The 18,139-nt window shown below is 40.8% G+C and overlaps 1 protein-coding gene across 1 annotated transcript; it reads left to right on the top strand.

Moving 5' to 3' along the window:
• Positions 1–9: 9 nt before the first annotated feature.
• On the top strand, positions 10–13,650 carry LOC139565013 (transcription factor MafK-like). The gene is made up of 3 exons (XM_071385009.1): positions 10–217; positions 11,000–11,077; positions 11,168–13,650. The coding sequence occupies exons 2-3, from the start codon at positions 11,033–11,035 to the stop codon at positions 11,603–11,605; spliced, it is 483 nt and encodes a 160-aa protein (XP_071241110.1). The 5' UTR covers positions 10–217; positions 11,000–11,032; the 3' UTR covers positions 11,606–13,650.
• Positions 13,651–18,139: the final 4,489 nt, after the last annotated feature.

Raw genomic sequence — 18,139 nt, 5'->3', positions numbered from 1 at the left:
GGGGCGGTCACGAGAAATTGGTGACGAGAATGCTTGCGGAAGCACGGAGTGGAATGTTGATACATTGTTGTTGTTTTGTAGTTAATTTAGTACGGGGATACATTTCTGTTCGACTGCTGGACGCCTTTCAGAATTGCGACAAGTAACTTCAACCCGTATAGGACGGAAACTTCACAAGCTTTACGCTTTCCCGACGGAGAATATCCGCTTTCATAAGGTGAGGGTACGAGCGCTTTTCTGGGAGATGTTTTGACATTCCTCTCTAAAATTGCTGATCCTATCACGGTGACAGATTCGATTTTACGCATGTATCAACAAGTAAGATCAGGTTTATCCAAACATTTAATTTACATGTTATCAATGTACTTGGTACATTTTATTTAGGCCCATCTTAACACTTTTAAACAGTTTAAACTTCAGTTAAAACTTTTATGGTTATTTACAAATATTACAAACATTACAAATATTTTTCTGCTGTATGGACACGTGTTGGAGTAGCGTAACGCCAGAAATTAACTTTATTCACTCTTGAAGTTGTTAAAATGTAACAATTTAACAAATCGTGTTTTTCTGAATTGTTTTTATTTTTTATTCCATCTATTTAACCATCGTAATATTTTGAATGATAATGTTTTACTTCTGCCTCTTAATAACTTGAAAATGTGTAATATTTTCAGAGATCTATTACTGTATCCATATCGTTGTCCACATAGCGTACGGTAGCCTACTTTTATATTTACGACTGAAGGAAACAACACGTGGTTTGGGTTTTAGAATTCTGAGTCAAAGTGTGGGGATAGACCACCAGGAGGATAGTAAAGCGGATAAAAATAATGAAGACGGAGCCGAGTTATAAAACGTTGCCCCTGATTCAGACATGAGTAATAATACAATTTGCTTGTTTTCCTATATCAAGGCCCTTAAGTGTGTGGGCTACTGTAATTATCAGCAAGTATGGCAGTGTTTATTTTCCTTAAATGTAGTATATATTGTAGAAGTTAGATTTATGTTCAGTTAATTATATGGAATCTGCAATGTACAGTGCCTTCAGAAAGTATTCACACCCTTGACTTTTTCCACATTTTGTTGTTACATCCTGAATTTAAAATGAATTTAATTGAGATTTCACTGGTCTACTACACAATGCCCCTTAATGTCAAAGTGGAATTATGTTTGCGCTGCTAAGGTAAGCAATAGTATATTTTGGTAGACAGAATAGCAAAGACAGATGGTACTCTTTGGTAAAAGGGGTACATTGTATTATTTAAAAAAAAAATGTTTACAAGTTAAGTAAAAAATGAAAAGCTGAATTGTCTTGTTATGGCATGCCTAAATACACTACATGACCAAAAGTATGTGGACATTTGCTCTTCGAACATCTCATTCCAAAATCATGGGCATTAATATGGAGTTGGTCCCCCTTTTGCTGCTATAACCGTCTCCACTCTTCTGGGAAGGCTTGCTTAAATACAGCCACAAGAGCATTCGTGAGGTGGGGAACTGATGTTGGGCGATTAGGCCTGGCTCGCAGTCAGCATTTCAATTCATCCCAAAGGTGTTCGGTGGGGTTGAGGTCAGGGCTCTGTGCAGGCCAGTCAAGTTATTCCACACTGATCTCAACAAACCATTTCTGTATGGCCCTCGCTTTGTGCACGGGGTCATTGTCATGCTGAGACTGGAATTACCATTTCATTTTTGGTGGGTAAATATGTCCTAGAGAGATTTACATGGTTATTAAAATGTCACGCCAGGGCAAGCCTAAATGAAACACAGCCCTTATTTTAAGTGTTTCTAAAATCCCCAATGGGAAAAATGTATGGTGGAAAAAGGATTGGAACCATTTCCCTGTTTGACCGTTAGCCTTTATGGATATTATGACTCATGCTGCGGTACTCTATAGTGTTTAACATGATTTTTGAATGGCTACTTAATCGCTACAACCCACACATACAAGACCAGGGAGGTTTTCCAATTTGTAGGGCACCTATTTGTAGATGGGTAAAAAATAAAAAAGTAGATGTTGAAAATAACTTTGAGCATAGCGAAGTTATTAAATACACGTTTGATGGTGTATCAATATACCCAGTCACTACAAAGATACAGATGTCCTTCCTAACGCCGCTAAAACACAGGGCCAAATCTACACTGGAGTTGCTTACCAAGAAGACAGTGAATGTTCCTGAGTGGCAGAGTTACAGTTTGACTTGAATCTACTTGAAAATCTATGGCAAGACCTGAAAATGGTTATCTAGCAATGATCAACAACCAAATTGACAGAGCTTGAATAATTTTGAAAATAATAATGGGAAAATGTTGCACAATTCAAGTGTGGAAAGCTCTTAAGCCGTGTTCACATTGGCAGTTTGAAGTCTCAAATCCTATTTATTTGCATATCTGATTCAAATCTGTTATTTTTCCTGCAGTCTGAACTCCACATGGAGTCGGATATTTCAAGCCACCTTCGTAGCTGGTTTGAAGTCCGATACAAATCTGATTGGTGGCCGTGTGACTTGTCTGAATGGTCATATCATGTTGCTTGCGAGCTACTCTGTTGACAGTTTGACAAGAACACGTGGTAGCTAATTAGCTTGTTAATTGTTTACAAACGAATTAGTGAATGTGCTAAACAGCTACCTAGCTAGCTAGTTGACTGCCATGGATAGCCAAAAAGGACTTCTTTTGAAAGATGGGTCATCCTATCCTTTGAGGATTTAAGTGTTCTTACACTGATTTTTAACATTCAAGCAACTGGGAAACATCCATGGCAGGCATTTTCACCTTAGCTTACTACATAACTTCAGAGTGATGGGAAGCACGAGCGCCACCATCAATCAGCCTACACCACCATGCACACACCCGTCGGGAGTATGACAACAAGCGTAGCCATGTCAGCAAATGACTTCTGTCTGAACACAACTGATTTGAGCCTTAAAGCCTGCAGTGTGAACAAGGCTTTAGAGACTTACCCAGAAAGACACAGCTGTAATCGCTGCCTAAGGTGATTTGACAAAGTATTTACTCAGGGGTGTGAATACTTAGTGCCAGTCAAAAGTTGGGACACACCTACTCATTCAAGGAATAAAAACCCTTGAATGAGTAGGTGTGTCCCAACTTTTGACTGGTACTGTATGTATATGAGATATTTAATTTTCAATTAATTAGCAAAAATGTCTAAACATGTTTTCACCATGCCATTGTGGGCTATTGTGTGTAAATGGTTGAGAAAAATCTAATCCATTTTGAACTCGGGCTGTAAGACAACAATATTTGTGGAATAAGTCAAGGGGTATGAATACTTTCTGAAGGCTAGTGTCTAGTGTGGTGCTGTGTCCTATTGAATACTACTGTAGACATTCCCAAAGACACATTGTTAGTGCTGTATCAGTGATTTCGTTCTTTATCCTATACCCTGGTTTGACAGTAGAGAGAGTGCCATAGTCAGTGGTTCAGCAGAATCTCGTTTGGAAGCCACAGTGTCACAGGCCAATATGAAATTGAATCTATGGGCCTGCTGTCAAAGCAATCATTTTTAGATGACACACACACACAAAAAGCTTGTTGCTACGCTGACTGTTGTCTCTGCCTCTGTCCCGTGGCCCAGCTTTATAGAATAAACAAAGATAAATCCTTATCAATTTCATATTTTGGTGCTGACTGCATGTCTCCAGACTGGGATCATATTCTTGGACATTTGACCTTTACTGTCATTGTGATTTATATGGAAAATATGAGAGGAGTCCGTTCTCATCCAAAACTTTCCACAGTGTATGAGGGTCTTGAAACCTCGTCTAAGAGGCTGCCTATGTCCTGAGTCACTGTTGATGAGGTATATGTGGTGGTGGTGGTGACCTCCCACACCAAGTGCATCATATCTATGCTCTGTCATGAGGTTAACATGTGGCTTGGTTCCCAATGTGATGTCTGGAGGAGAGAGAGGGTTTATCATCTTCTGCTCTCTCACTTCCATACCCAACATTTCAGCATGACAATATGATGTATACATACTCATAATGGTTAATGTTGCCCACAGTTTTCATAGTATTGAGGGTTCTCTTCCACCCCCTGTACTCATTGTGGGTTTTGCAGTGTGTTGTGAAAGTGAAATTACTGTGGTTAGTGAAAAGGTATGACTCAAAAGGAAACCCAAGTCAGATATTTTTATGTGTAAACTTCCTTTTTAACTGTGAAACGTGTAACTTCATTTCCTTACTATGTGTTCTAATCATTTATTTCTAGAGGCAAAGACCATGTCATAAGAATTACACAGACATGACAGATGACAAATATTTACAGTACTGTATTACATGTACAGATTAACAGTCCTCTTAACAAGTTTACACTGAAACATGGAGAGATATACATTGGCATCTCTCCACAAGTGCCCCTTAGGTGCCTGTGTTGTACCAACCACCAGGATCTGCACCCAGCCCATTCCTGCTTCTCTGAATGACTCCCTGGATCTCAGACCAATGCTCTCGCCACACTGTGTGGAGGGATCGTCTCGAGTAAAGTGCCTTGTTTTTGTAATTATGGTATTAGGTGGTAAACAAGGAGAAATGTCTGAAACTTTCTCACTTTTACATCTGAGAACTTGGGTATGCAGACTGAATAAGAATATTAACAACTTAATGGAGAGCTGGGATTGGATTAATGACTGTCGTTTTTCTCCTGCTGATGTAATCTCAAGTCTCTTGTTTAACAAGTACTGAACTCCTTTGTTATTTGAAGTTGGAAAATGTAATAGTAATTTGTTTTCTCATTGATCTTCATTGTTATTCAATGTGTACTATGGAATGGCTTTAGTTAGGTAATAACTGGACAGATTTTGTCCTTGCTGTGTGCGTACTTGGCATTCTTTTGAATCCCTATGTCCCCAGCTGGAAAGTCACTTCACTCAGATATCTACCTCTCCTCCCTTTTCTGCAAAAAAGTTCCGGCGGTTATGCCAGCTGTTTCCTGCACTTTTCCTTCTGCCCTGCGAAACAACGTGATTTTCCAGAAAACGTTAGTATGGGACGGTGTGATTCCCTGCCGGTCGTCCTAGTTCTTACCAGTAAACAGCATGACTCATGGCTCGGCTATGCTCTCCATTTCCTTTACATAACATCCCTCCAAATGTGCTGCGCTGGAGTGCAGAGCAGAGTGCACCACCACAGCATAGTCTGGAGAAGGCTCTCCTCCCCAACTCCCTGAGAAAACAGAGGAGACATTCTGAACAGGGGGGAGCTCCATCAAGCTCTCTCTGCTCTCAGAGTAACTTAGCGCGTCTGTTTTCCACCGAACCCAAACTCCAAAACTAATAGAAAAGAGAAGGAAAAAAAGCAGCCAAGACAAGCCAACACTTCATCTATCACTAGGACCTGAGCACTCAGCTCTTTGATGTGCTGTTTATTTTTAGCGAAACGTCAGGCCTCAGAGCAGTACCTGTCATAAACCAAGCACACAGATTTGAATTTGAGCTGATGTCTGAATGACAAAAACTAAATGGAGTCACGTTTCACACATTGTCTCTGGACTAATACCATAACAGGCCTGCAGCTTATTAGTTTGTTTATCTAGCCAGGTCACGATCAGTGCTTAAAAGGCAGTTATTTGTCCATTATTAATGGTTACTGCCTGGGCTGATACTGTGGTGCTGATTTAATATGCACCATAGTAAAACTCATTCTCAAGTATTTTAGCAAAGCTATAGCCCTAGTTCTTGGCTCAAGCTTTGAGTAAGTCATTAATGTCAATTACACTGAATGACTAAACAACAAACTATGACAAAGTTTATGTTCACTTTTTGCAACCGAGTTCAATTGGGCAGAGAACAGTGATTATTAGCAGTTGGGCTGCATCCGTAGCCTACTGTAATGTTGTCAGTTGGACTTGTGTGCTTTGATACGATGAGTAATTTCCTCATGATCTGGACTACGTGAGCTGATGAAATATGGTGCTGAAATCATCAGGCCTTTCCTGTGGCCAGAAAATAGTTTATATTTTCCATCTGTTTAGCCACCACTTTGTATGTAAATGCTCCCTCTCTCATCAGGGAAACTTAAGTGTTGTCTAACTAAGTTATTTATTTGTATTATTTCTATTATTTCACCTTTATTTAATCAGGTAGGCCAGTTGAGAACAAGTTCTCATTTACAACTGCGACCTGGCCAAGATAAAGCAAAGCAGTGCGACACAAACAACAACACAGAGTTACACATGGAATAAACAAACATACAGTCAATAACACAATAGAAAACATCTATATACAGTGTGTGCAAATGAGGTAAGATTAGGGAGGTAAGGCAATAAATAGGCCATGGTGGCGAAGTAATTACAATTTAGCAATTAAACACTGGAGTGATAGATGTGCAGAAGATGAATGTGCAAGTAGAGATACTGGGGTGCAAAGGAGCAAAAGAATAAATAACAATATGGGGATGAGGTAGTTGGATGGTCTATGTACAGGTACAATGCTCTGTGAGTTGCTCTGACAGTTGATGTTTAAAGTTAGTGAGGGAGATATGAGGCTTCAGGGATTTTAGCAATTTTTTTCCAGTCATTGGCAGCAGAGAACTGGAAGGAAAGGCGGCCAAAGGAGGAATAGGCTTTGGGGGTGACCAGTGAAATATACCTGCTGGAATGCGTGCTGCTACGGTGACCAGTGAGCTGAAATATGGCAGGGCTTGACCTAGCAAAGACTTAGAGATGACCTGGAGCCAGTGGGTTTGGTGACGAATATGAAGCGAGGGCCAGCCAAAGAGAGCATACAGGTCGCAGTGGTGGGTAGTATATGGGGCTTTGGTGACAAAACGGATGGCACTGTGATAGACTGCATCCAATTTGTTGAGTAGAGAGTTGGAGGCTATTTTGTAAATGACATTGCCGAAGTCAAGGATTGGTAGGATGGTCAGTTTTATGAGGGTATGTTTGGCAGCATGAGTGAAGAATGCTTTGTTGCAAAATAGGAAGCCGATTCTAGATTTAATTTTGGATTGGAGATGCTTAATGTGAGTCTGGAAGGAGAGTTTACAGTCTAACCAGACACCTAGGTATTTGTAATTGTCCACATATTCTAAGTCTGAACCATCCAGAGTAGTGATGCTGGACGGGCGGGCAGGTGCGGGCAGCGATCGGTTGAAGAGCATACATATAGTTTTACTTGCATTTAAGAGCAGTTGGAAGCCACGGAAGGAGAGTTGTATGGCATTGAAGCTCGTCTGGAGGTTAGTTAACAGTGTCCAAAGAAGGGCCAGAAGTATACAGAATGGTGTCGTCTGCGTAGAGGTGGATCAGAAAATCACCAGCAGCAAGAGCGACATCATTGATATATACAGAGAAAAGAGTTGGCCCGAGAATTGAACCCTGTGGCACCCCCATAGACTGCCAGAGGTCCGGACAACAGGCCCTGTGATTTTGACACACTGACCTCTGTCTGAGAAGTAGTTGGTGAACCAGGCGAGGCAGTCATTTGAGAAACCAAGGCTGTTGAGTCTGGCGATAAGAATGTGGTGATTGACAGAGTCGAAAGCCTTAGCCAGGTCGATGAATACGGCTGCACAGTATTGTCTTTTATCGATGGTGGTTATGTTATCGTTTAGGACCTTGAGCGTGGCCGAGGTGCACCCATGACCCGCTCGGAAACCAGATTGCATAGCGGAGATTCGGGATTCCCAGATTGGGATTTGAAATGGTTGGTGATCTGTTTGTTAACTTGGCTTTCAAAGACCTTAGAAAGGCAGGGTGGGATAGATATAGGTCTGTAGCAGTTTGGGTCTAGAGTGTCTCCCCCTTTTGAAGAGGGGAATGACCGCGGCAGCTTTCCGATCTTTGTGGATCTCAGACGATACGAAAGAGAGGTTGAACAGGCTAGTAATAGGGGTTGCAACAATTGCGGTGGATAATTTTGGAAAGAGGGTGTCCAGATTGTCTAGCCCAGCTGATTTGTAGGGGTCCAGGTTTTGCAACTCTTTCAGAACATCAGCTATCTGGATTTGGGTGAAGGAGAAATGGGGGAGGTTTGGGCAAGTTGCTGTGGGGGGTGCAGGGCTGTTGGCTGGGGTAAGGGTAGCCAGGTGGAAAGCATGGCCAGCCATAGAAAAATGCTTATTGAAATTCTCAATTATCGTGGATTTATCAGTGGTGACGGTGTTTCCTAGCCTCAGTGCAGTGGGCAACTGGGAGGAGGTGTTCTTATTCTCCATTGAATTTAGTGTCCCAGAACTTTTTGGAGTTTGTGCTACAGGATGCAAATTAGGGATAGTCCTACTCTGTATCCCTGTTAGTTGTCAACACTTGATTCATTCTGTCTGTTGTTAGACTTAGATATGAGACGCATCTGAATTCCAGACATTTATAAGATTTTACAGCGACGTCTTTTCATCTGAGTAGACTAAGCCCTTCTCTCAGAGATGGGTGCATTACACAGGATGTATTCTGAATATATTTATCCTCCCAATTGAAACTTGGGGCCTCTTTCCTTTGTGTTTGTGCTCAGTCAGGAATGTGGTTGTGTTATCCACACTTCAGCCACCTTCTATGGCTTTACTTTGAGGTCTTCTCCGACACGAGTTGAAGCACTCAAAAAGGTGAAAAGGGAAATAGTTTTCTGGAGGACCGTCAAATGTGCACAGTCAAAAGCGGTACTGAATTGTAAAATGTGCCCGTTGCTCGTCCTGAAAGATCATCAAAACAGGGATTTGGTCTTCGGACATTACTTCTCTTTTCCTCTCTGGAAGAAGGAAAGCTGCAAAGTGGGACCTTAAGAGCTCGACATAGTGCCATTTGCAAAAACAGAGAGGAGCACATGCAGAAGGAATTTAAAGGTAACAACGTGGCCTCTGAGCTGTGACGCTTGAGCACCCCGTGTATGGAGAGGGAGGCCTTTTTCCATCCCATTTCATGATATTCAAGTCTCACGGAATATTACCCAGGGTCTCCCCCCTGATGCAACGGTTCAAAACAGGCTCTTTCAGCCAACTTGCTGGAACGTTGTCTTACATTTTTGGCTGGTCGTGTAGTGCTGGATTCAAAGTTGCATACATGTGCCAAAATAAGGCAATGCTGTATGCTTTTCTCTACTCTGTTTCCTTTAGTTAAGTAGAAAACCCAAGTGAATTTCAAATAAGGTTCAAAGGGGATGGCCAAAACAAGTATCAGATGTGATGGTTCACCAAACATGTTGTCATGTGGTTCTTAAATCCACACAAAACAGAAGAATCTATTGGTTCATTTTCCAAGTTAGGATTGTGTGTGTCCTCTCTCCACATTCATGTATCCCTTCATTACAGAAACATGCGGCCAGGCATAGGCTGTACCTCCGGTGTGGTTTTACAAAAGGCAAAACAGATGGCTGACTAAGAACTTATTAGTGATCTGTTCTGCTTCAGTGCCAAAGCCAGTGAACTTTCCATTATCATCAGACCAATCATTTGGCATTCTGCCCCTTTCCACTTAGGAGCTCTGACTAAGACTTTCGATGCAAGAACAGTGTTTCTATTGTAGATACAGTGCAACCACTTCAGCTCTTCAACACAAGGTCAACCCAGCAACAGCTGTCAGAAACTGCTGTGATCAGCGATCTATATTTATTTCCAGGGGCATGAGATGAACTTCCCTAAAGGAATAGTCATTAAAACCTCACCCTTTGGGTTGTTGTATCTTGTTCGAGAAAGTGCAGCTCAAAGCGCCGGATGGAATATTTGGCCTCTTAATGAGGTATCACATGTTCACCTAAATTGTTTAGCTGGCAGAATTTTGCGTCAGCAGCACAGTGAGCTAAATATATCCAGCAGCGTTAAATAAGGGCATGTAGCAGCTCAGGAAAGCCCAGTGTAATACGAGCCAGACAAGCAGACAAGTCCTAAACCAAATAGTACATTGTCTCACTACAAAAATAAACCCATGACTGTAAGGGAAACTATTCCTCTGTGACACACGATCTTCAGGAATTCCCCACATATCTACAGGACTGTAAAGTTCAGTATGACCATAAATGTAAGCTTGTGTTTGTTGGGTAGTTTTACTGTTGGGTAGTTTTACTGTTGACATAGGCATTTGTTCTGTGTTATAAAGAGGAGACTCATACGGGTCAATGTAGGCCATGTTAGGTTGAATAGTACTGTATCTTAAAAGAGACTATGCATCAGGTCTGAGGGAAGTGAAAAATAGGAGCCAATGTTCAGAGTTTATGAGACTGTTATTGTACACACTCCCTAAACTATTGGTGATCCTCACTTAAAGTTCTTCAAACTGACCTGCCCTTGTAATGTCTACCATGTGTATGACAGGGTTATGAGTGAGACTTGTTTACCCTTTGGCTGACCATGTGACTATACTCCCAAACCCATTTTCAGGGCGTTTCCATGGCAGCCATCGCAGAGGGAGCAAGTCAGGGTGCTGAAATGGAGCCCTGGGAGAATGTGGGCCTTTATTCAGTCAGGCACACAGCAGCTCTCTCTCTCTCTCTCTTTCTCTCTCTCTCTCTCTCTCTTTGGCCATGGCAGTAGTCACAAAGGCATGCGTTTCACTGTAGTGTTCAGATAGGTCTTTTTCTAAAAGCAATTTTGATCAAAATAGGCCATGCCCAGTTTCTAAGCAGAGGGCTCAGACAAGCCGTGTGGTGAGAGCTGACCTGTTTCTATTCTTGCGGTCTTGCTACGGTCTAGTGAACTACATTGTGAGGGCCCTCCCTACAGCAGCAAGTAAACAGGTTTGCCCAACAGTCTGTGTATTCATTGTCATCTTTCAGTGTGATGCTGACCTCTGCTGGCAGTCTCTGTTACTAGAAAATCTACTGAGCTGGTTACAGATGACGTAACTAACTCAGGAATGTTGTTGTGGGATCTCTTCAATATATTTCTTAGGAAAGGGGAGTGGCTTCTTAGGATGGCTTTATCTGAACTTGGCTACACTCATAACACTTTAATTTCACAACGAATACACTACATTATGCATACAAATATATTTGAATACATTTATTTTATTTTATTCCAATCACAATTTCCCCTTTGTTTTGCAGTGTGACGTCTGTGGGATTCTGGCCAGTTTATGCATGCAGGGTATGACGACTCAGTTTAAAGGAAACAAGACTTTAAAGGTAATTTTGTATTCGTACACTGTATCTTTTAATGTGAATGATGAGTTCAGGAAAGGTCCAGAATCTCATCAATGGCTGTCTCTGTTGCAGGTTAAGAAGGAGGTGGGTGAGAATGCTCCGGCCCTCTGTGATGACAAGCTGGTGGCCATGTCGGTTCGCGAGCTCAACACACACCTGCGCGGGCTGACCAAGGAGGACGTGGTGCGGCTGAAGCAGCGGCGGAGGACCCTGAAGAACCGCGGCTATGCCGCCAGCTGCCGCATCAAGCGGGTCACCCAGAAGGAGGAGCTGGAGAGGCAGAAGCAGGATCTGCAGCACGAGGTAGACAAGCTGGCCCGGGAGAACGCCAGCATGAGGCTGGAGCTGGACGCCCTGCGAGCCAAGTATGAGGCCCTGCAGTGCTTCACCCGGACTGTCACCTGCGGGCCTCTCTCACCAGGCAAGGTGGCCACCACCAGCGTCATCACCATCATCAAGTCTACAAACAACCACAACTCCAGCCCAACCTCCTTCTCAGCTCCCTCCTAGTTGTGACAGGACTGAGCTCTTGTCTCCCCGTCCTGCCTGGTCCTTACCGGTTCCGATCCGATCCAGCCTGAAACCAATGGCACCTGACCCATGCTGAGAGGAAGCTCAGTAATTAGACTGAGGGAAGGGGGTGGGGTGGCCACTAGCTCTGTGTGATGATAACAACATGATGCTGCATTCATTCTCTACTCTCTTTCTCTTTCTCTCGCATACTGTACATAATCTACATTGTCTGTGCACTGTGCTACACCCTCCCCAGCACCGGCAGGGCATTGGGCCTCTCTGACCCTCTCTCCTTGACTGATGGCAGAGATTAGCTCATACTACAGTGTGAGTGGATACTTGATATTATACATCGCGATGGCAGCACTGGTCTGAGACAGCTCTGATGCCTGTGGTATCTTGCATTTACAGAGTATAAAGTAATATATTATTGTAATAATTACCGTATTAATACATTATAAATATTTAAAATAACAAACAAAAAAATGCTGATCTAAGCCTAAAAGCCTTCTTTCTTCTTTATATGAAAGCATATACTAATGTCGTAATGAAAATTGAGGCATTGAAGCTTTTGCCTTAAACTGATCTCGGATTGATCTCTCAGTAATATTCCATTTTTTTGTCACTCTTATACAGTATGTTCAATATTTTAAGCTTTAATATTTCCAATTTCAAGGGCAGCTTGAAAACCGTAAAAAAAAAAAATTGATAACTGACCAAGCATGTTTAGCTGGATGAACCTGGCCCTTTTGACATTGGAAAACTTTTATCTGGTTTAGACTGTAGATTAGACTTGCAGGTATATAGCATTATAGCATAGCCTACATAAAAGAATACAAACATAATCATGGGTTATCCTCCTTACAGCTGTGAGGAACTAAATCTACAGTACAAGTAAAATACAAATTAGGCTACATCAGACAAATGACAGATCATTGAACGGCACTTACTATGAAACTGTTAGGTCACGGTGTAAAAGTACCAAAATCACTTGGTTCGCAAATGTTAAATCATATAGCTGCAAATTTACATCTAAAATCATAGGATACCTGAAGCATCTTTTTGGGAAATACCGCAGTCCATTCTGGTATTACTTTAGCAATGGGAGATTGTATGATGCTGATCATAGTTTGTGGTCTATCCCAGAATTGCTAAAGTTGCAGCTAGTTTATAACTATTGCCACGGGTGGCATATTTATTTTATGATAATAAGACAAGCACTTACCTATGATCTTTTGCCTCTGAGCTTTCCTCTCCATGCTATGCCATATTTCATGGTAGGTAATCCATATTGGATGTAGTGATAATGGGAGCTGCCTTGACAAATGAAATGCAATTCAATGGATTCCTGTATATTACAGACTTAAGCTAGAGCCTCTATTTGTTTCAATGCCAGAGAAGGACAATTGAAGCTCTCAACTGCCTCCTGTCACTTTGCATTGAGAACTCCGTCCTCTTAGAAATCATTCCTACTGTTGGGTCGTCTGAAAGTGCTGCTGCCGGTGTTGGTAACTCTCTGAAACAGTAGACATTGAACATAAATGCTTTCGATACAGACTCTTGGGTAAGAGGAATCCCGGCATGAAACTCAAGAAAAAAAACTCTAGGAATGGTGTCATGACCAAATCCAATGGCACGTTAGCTTCAAATGTTACCCTTAAACAAGCACAGGTTGAGTATGCTTTTATGAAGGGTATAAGTTTCAGTTCTAGATAATTATCTAGAATCTATAGTTTTTGCATTTCAGCACTTATCAAAGTTAGTCACGAGTGAAGTCTAGAGTTGGCTCTTGTCAAGGTTTTCTCTTACCCCAGTGGACATGACTTTTCCTCTTCCCCTGTTTCTTAGCTGTAAAGAGCACTAAGAGGGACTTTGCTGCTGCATGACCCTCTGCTATTTCAGGCAGGGCCATTGCTGTGCTCTTATCATTCTCATCTTGTGTTTTCATTTGGTATATTTGTTATTACACTTTAATTCCCATGTCTTTATATATGTGTGTATTTTTCTATAATTGTTGCTTTATTATAGGGATATTAAATACCTGGGAGTGGTGTGATCTTGAAATCGTCCCCTGACGTAAAATTATTCTTATTTTCTGGCCTATCTCAGCAGGATAGTTCAATTATGATCTATAGGATCAATTAAATCATAAGGAATCTATTCTGCTGACTTCATAGCTGTATTTGTGTCTTTTAAGGTCAGTTCATAATTATTACCTGCAAACTACCCTCGGCTAGTCTGCAAATTAGGCTGTCTGTGTTTACAGTCACGATTGTTTTAGAGTAGGTGGATTGGGTATATTTTGATAGGAAAGGCTTACTTTGGTAGCTAATTGCCATATGCCCACATGCTATTATAAGGAAGTTACGTTTGTATCACATTGCTAAACTCCAAGACTTTTGAAGTTTGAGTTGATGCTTTTGTGACAGCTATGAAACCGATACAAGTATTACAATTTGGAGGAGAATATACAGCAGAATGCAAGTTATGAAATTACAGTTGAAGTGAAAACACTTTAATTATTTAGCACCCTTTTCTGAGCTTTACACTGACCTCTGCTGGTAGTCTTTATAAATGCTGTGAATAAGCACATTCTTTTTGATCAAATTGTTTTGGAGACTTTTGTAGTCCGATTGCATATCAATTTATAAGACTTTTATCCGTTAGTTATTGCTTTAAATTTCATTCAATTCTGTTCTAAACAAAGCCACCATACTGTCTGACTCAAATTTGAGTGCAAAACATATACTTTTGTGTCAAAATAAACATCTAACAAAGTAGATGAATTTCTATGTACTCCAAGCTGCATTTTCCTCCCTAGTTGTATTGAAACTCACTAAAGGTTCATACACATCTACACATAGCTCTCCCAGCTGAAGATGGAGTATGGAAGCACTAGTAGTTATGCTCTTCCTGCACAGCAGGTGGCTGTGTTATCCCTCAGTACCCTCGATCTAGAAAGAAAAATAACTTTGCTCCTAGAGTTGGATTGAACATTGACTACGGCAAATTCATATGCACAGGGCACTGTAATGAATGAAACTGCTAGCAACTAGAGGGCAATGTAGATAAGATGTATTTCTGCCATGGTTGATTGCATCTTTTCTGATATGAGCCATTATAATGCAACGGTAAGGAAATTGGATAGATGGTTCAGAAACCAAGTGGGCACTTTTAAATGTTTATCTTGTACGTTTTGCTATATGTTGCCTTTTAGGCTGCCGCGGTTAAATGATTGTATATTCTTCACCTGATTATATCTACAGTATGTTTTGTGTAGGCCTACACATCTTTCCTATATTTGCTCTGTCAGTACTACAAGCTATTTGCCATAAATGCACACAGAGCATACATGTTAAATGTCCTATGTTCAGCAGATGTACTTATACATTTGTAAAACAGTTCCATGACATATAAAGTATGCTGCTCCAAATTAGTACTTTGTATACGTCAACATTCAAATGAGTAAACAAGGTGGTGGCGGGTGAAAGAATAACAGTTGTAATACAATGGATGTTATACTTTCACTCACCATCTTCCACCTTGTATCACACAATTGTATGTTAACTATAAAAAAAAAAAAAGTTATCGTGTGGACTTTCACAATGAATGGGATCTCAAGTTTTAATGCACAGCCACAACGACACTAGATTATATGCTAATTTGTCTAGTTTGTGGTAGTTAATGAGGCATGATGATAGTTCTATTATACCGCTTTCTAGCTGATGGTGAGTGTAAATAAAATAATAATGAGGCAGCACTTTGAAGAGAAACCGTACCATTCGTGACCTTTCATTACTCTGCTACTAGTTTGTATTTTATTTGAACTTCAATATTTATTTGATTGATTTTCCCTGAATTGTATTTTCAACATCTAAATTATTTTATTTACATTCATTTATTTACTCTTTGCATTTAATGAAATACCCTCCTGTACAAATACAATACTTTTTGTTTCTGTTTCGATTGAAAACAAGGAGGTAAATTATTCTTGTAAATAGACGTCTGTTTTTGTACTTTTAAATAAAGCTTTTTTTCTCATTTTTTGGGTCTGTTTAACTCCTTGAATGATTTCAAACACTATAGGGTGATTCCTCATGAAACCAGGACAAAAAAGGCCCAGATTTGGGGGGATTTTCACTAACTTTAATCCATAGAAAGGTCCTGTGTGGGAAGGATTGTTGACAAATATTGATTTTTGTATCAAAGCGTAATAGAGAAATATTGAATCAATGTTGGCATATTAATAGCAATTTGGCCTTACCCAGGCCTCCTTTAAAGGTGCTACACACAGGATTTTAGTTTTTTAGAATTTTTTCATTGTAATTTCACAAAATGTCAATAATATCAGTGTCCAATGTAGAAGTCACTGTCAAATCCTGGTTACAAATATTCAACACGTTTCGCTCAATTTCAGTAAGTGTTGTAAGCGTTACCAACTGAGTGAATGTGAAAATGGACAAAAAATGGTCACCTTCTGTTGGTGATTTTCAGGATGTGCAATGATACAGGAGGGCTGTGAGGAGGGCTGTGATTGGTTACATTGCCTACTGTACCAATTTCTCTGTAGAAAAAGGGCCATAACTTTAAAACTAGCAGAGATCTCACTCTGGAAAATTGATATGCCCATAAAGTATATTATGCTCAACGATTTATAGAAATATTTGCATGTTTTCTATATTCATATTTCTATTTTTCAATATTAATAAAATAATGTAAGAAAAATCTAAATACTACCCATATTTCAGAGTAAGCAGTAAAGCTTCATATGACACATATTTGCTTTATGGAGTTGGTATTATTTCTCAATTACGCTTTTAGATACAAATGTCAAATAAATGTCAACAATCCTTCCCCCAAAGGACCATACTATTAGATTAGATTTCCTGATTTTAAAATTTAAATTTAATGGATAAATTAGAAATCACCCTTTAGTCTACAGTGAGGTGCTGAGAGAAGGACAGTGTACCGTCTAGCCATTCTCCCAAGTACTTGTATGAGGTGACTACCTTAAGCTTTAAACCCTCAGAGGTTGTAATCACAGCTGTGGGGAGAGGGTCATTCTTCTTACCAAACCACATTACCTTTTTTTTGGAGGTGTTACCTAATTAAGGTAAGACAGTAATTCTGCTCATACTCAACAAAAACAGTGCATTTGGAAAGTATTCAGACCTCTGACCTTTTCCACATTTTGTTACATTACAGCCTTATTCTAAAATGGATTTTTTTTAAAAACATCAATCTACTCAAAATACCCCGTAATGACAAAGCGAAAAAGTTGTGTTGAAATGTTTGCAAATGTATAAAAAAAAACGAAAAACTGAAATACATAATTTACGTGAGTATTCAGACCCTTTGCTATGAGACTTGAAATTGAGCTCAGGTGCATCCTGTTTCCATTGATCATCCTTGAGATGTTTCTACAACTTGATTGGAGTCCACCTGTGGTAAATTCAATTGATTAGATATGATTTGGAAAGGCACACACCTGTCTATTCAAGGTCCCACATGTCAGAGCAAAAACCAAGCCATGAGGTCGAAGGAATTGTTGGAACAGGATTGTTTTGAGGCAAAGATCTGGGGAATGGTACCAATCAGGCCTTTATGGTAGAGTGGCCAGATGGACCTACTCCTCAGTAAAAGGCACATGACAGCCCGCTTAGTGTTTGCCAAAAGCCACCTAAAGGACTCTCAGACCATGAAAAACAAAATTCTCTGGTCTGATGAAACTAAGATTGAACTCTTTGGCATGAATGCCAAGCATCACATCTGGAGGAAACCTGGCACCATCCCTACGGTGAAGCATGGTGGTGGCAGCACCATGCTGTGGAGATGTTTTTCAGTGGCAGGGACTGAGATACCAGTTAAGATCGAGGGAAAGCTGAATTGTGCAAAGTACAGAGCGATCCTTGATGAAAACCTGTTCCGGACCTCAGACTCGGGAAAAGCACTCAGGACCTCAGACTGGGGCAAAGGTTCTCCTTCCATCAGGACAACAACCCTAAGTGTAACCGATGTGAAATGGCTAGCTAGTTAGCGGAAGTGAAGTGCACCAGTCCCTCCTGCAGCAAAGCACCCCCATAACATGATGCTGCCACCCCCGTGCTTCATGGTTGGGATGGTGTTCTTCAGCTTGCAAGCCTCCCCCCTTTTCCTCCAAAACATAACGATGGTCTTTATGGCAATTATGGCCATTTTTGTTTCATCAGACCAGAGGACATTTCTCCAAAAAGTACGATCTTTGTCCCCATGTGCAGTTGCAAACTGTAGTCTGGGTCTTTTTATGGCGGTTTTGGAGCAGTGGCTTCTTCTTTGCTGAGCGGCCATTCAGGTTATGTCAATATAGGACTCGTTTTACTGTGGATATAGATACTTTTGTAATTGTTTCCTCCAGCATCTTCACAAGGTCCTTTGCTGTTGTTCTGGGATTGATTTGTACTTTTCGCACCAAAGTTCGTTCATCTCTTGGAGACAGAACGCGTCTCCTTCCTGAGCGGTATGACGGCTGCATGATCCGATAGTGTTTATACT

This window comes from Salvelinus alpinus, chromosome 36 (genome assembly GCF_045679555.1).
Source record: "Salvelinus alpinus chromosome 36, SLU_Salpinus.1, whole genome shotgun sequence".
NCBI classification, from domain to species: Eukaryota; Metazoa; Chordata; class Actinopteri; order Salmoniformes; family Salmonidae; genus Salvelinus; species Salvelinus alpinus.
The sequence above is the reverse complement of the archived record's forward strand: the minus strand, read 5'-3'. Positions and strand labels throughout refer to the sequence as shown.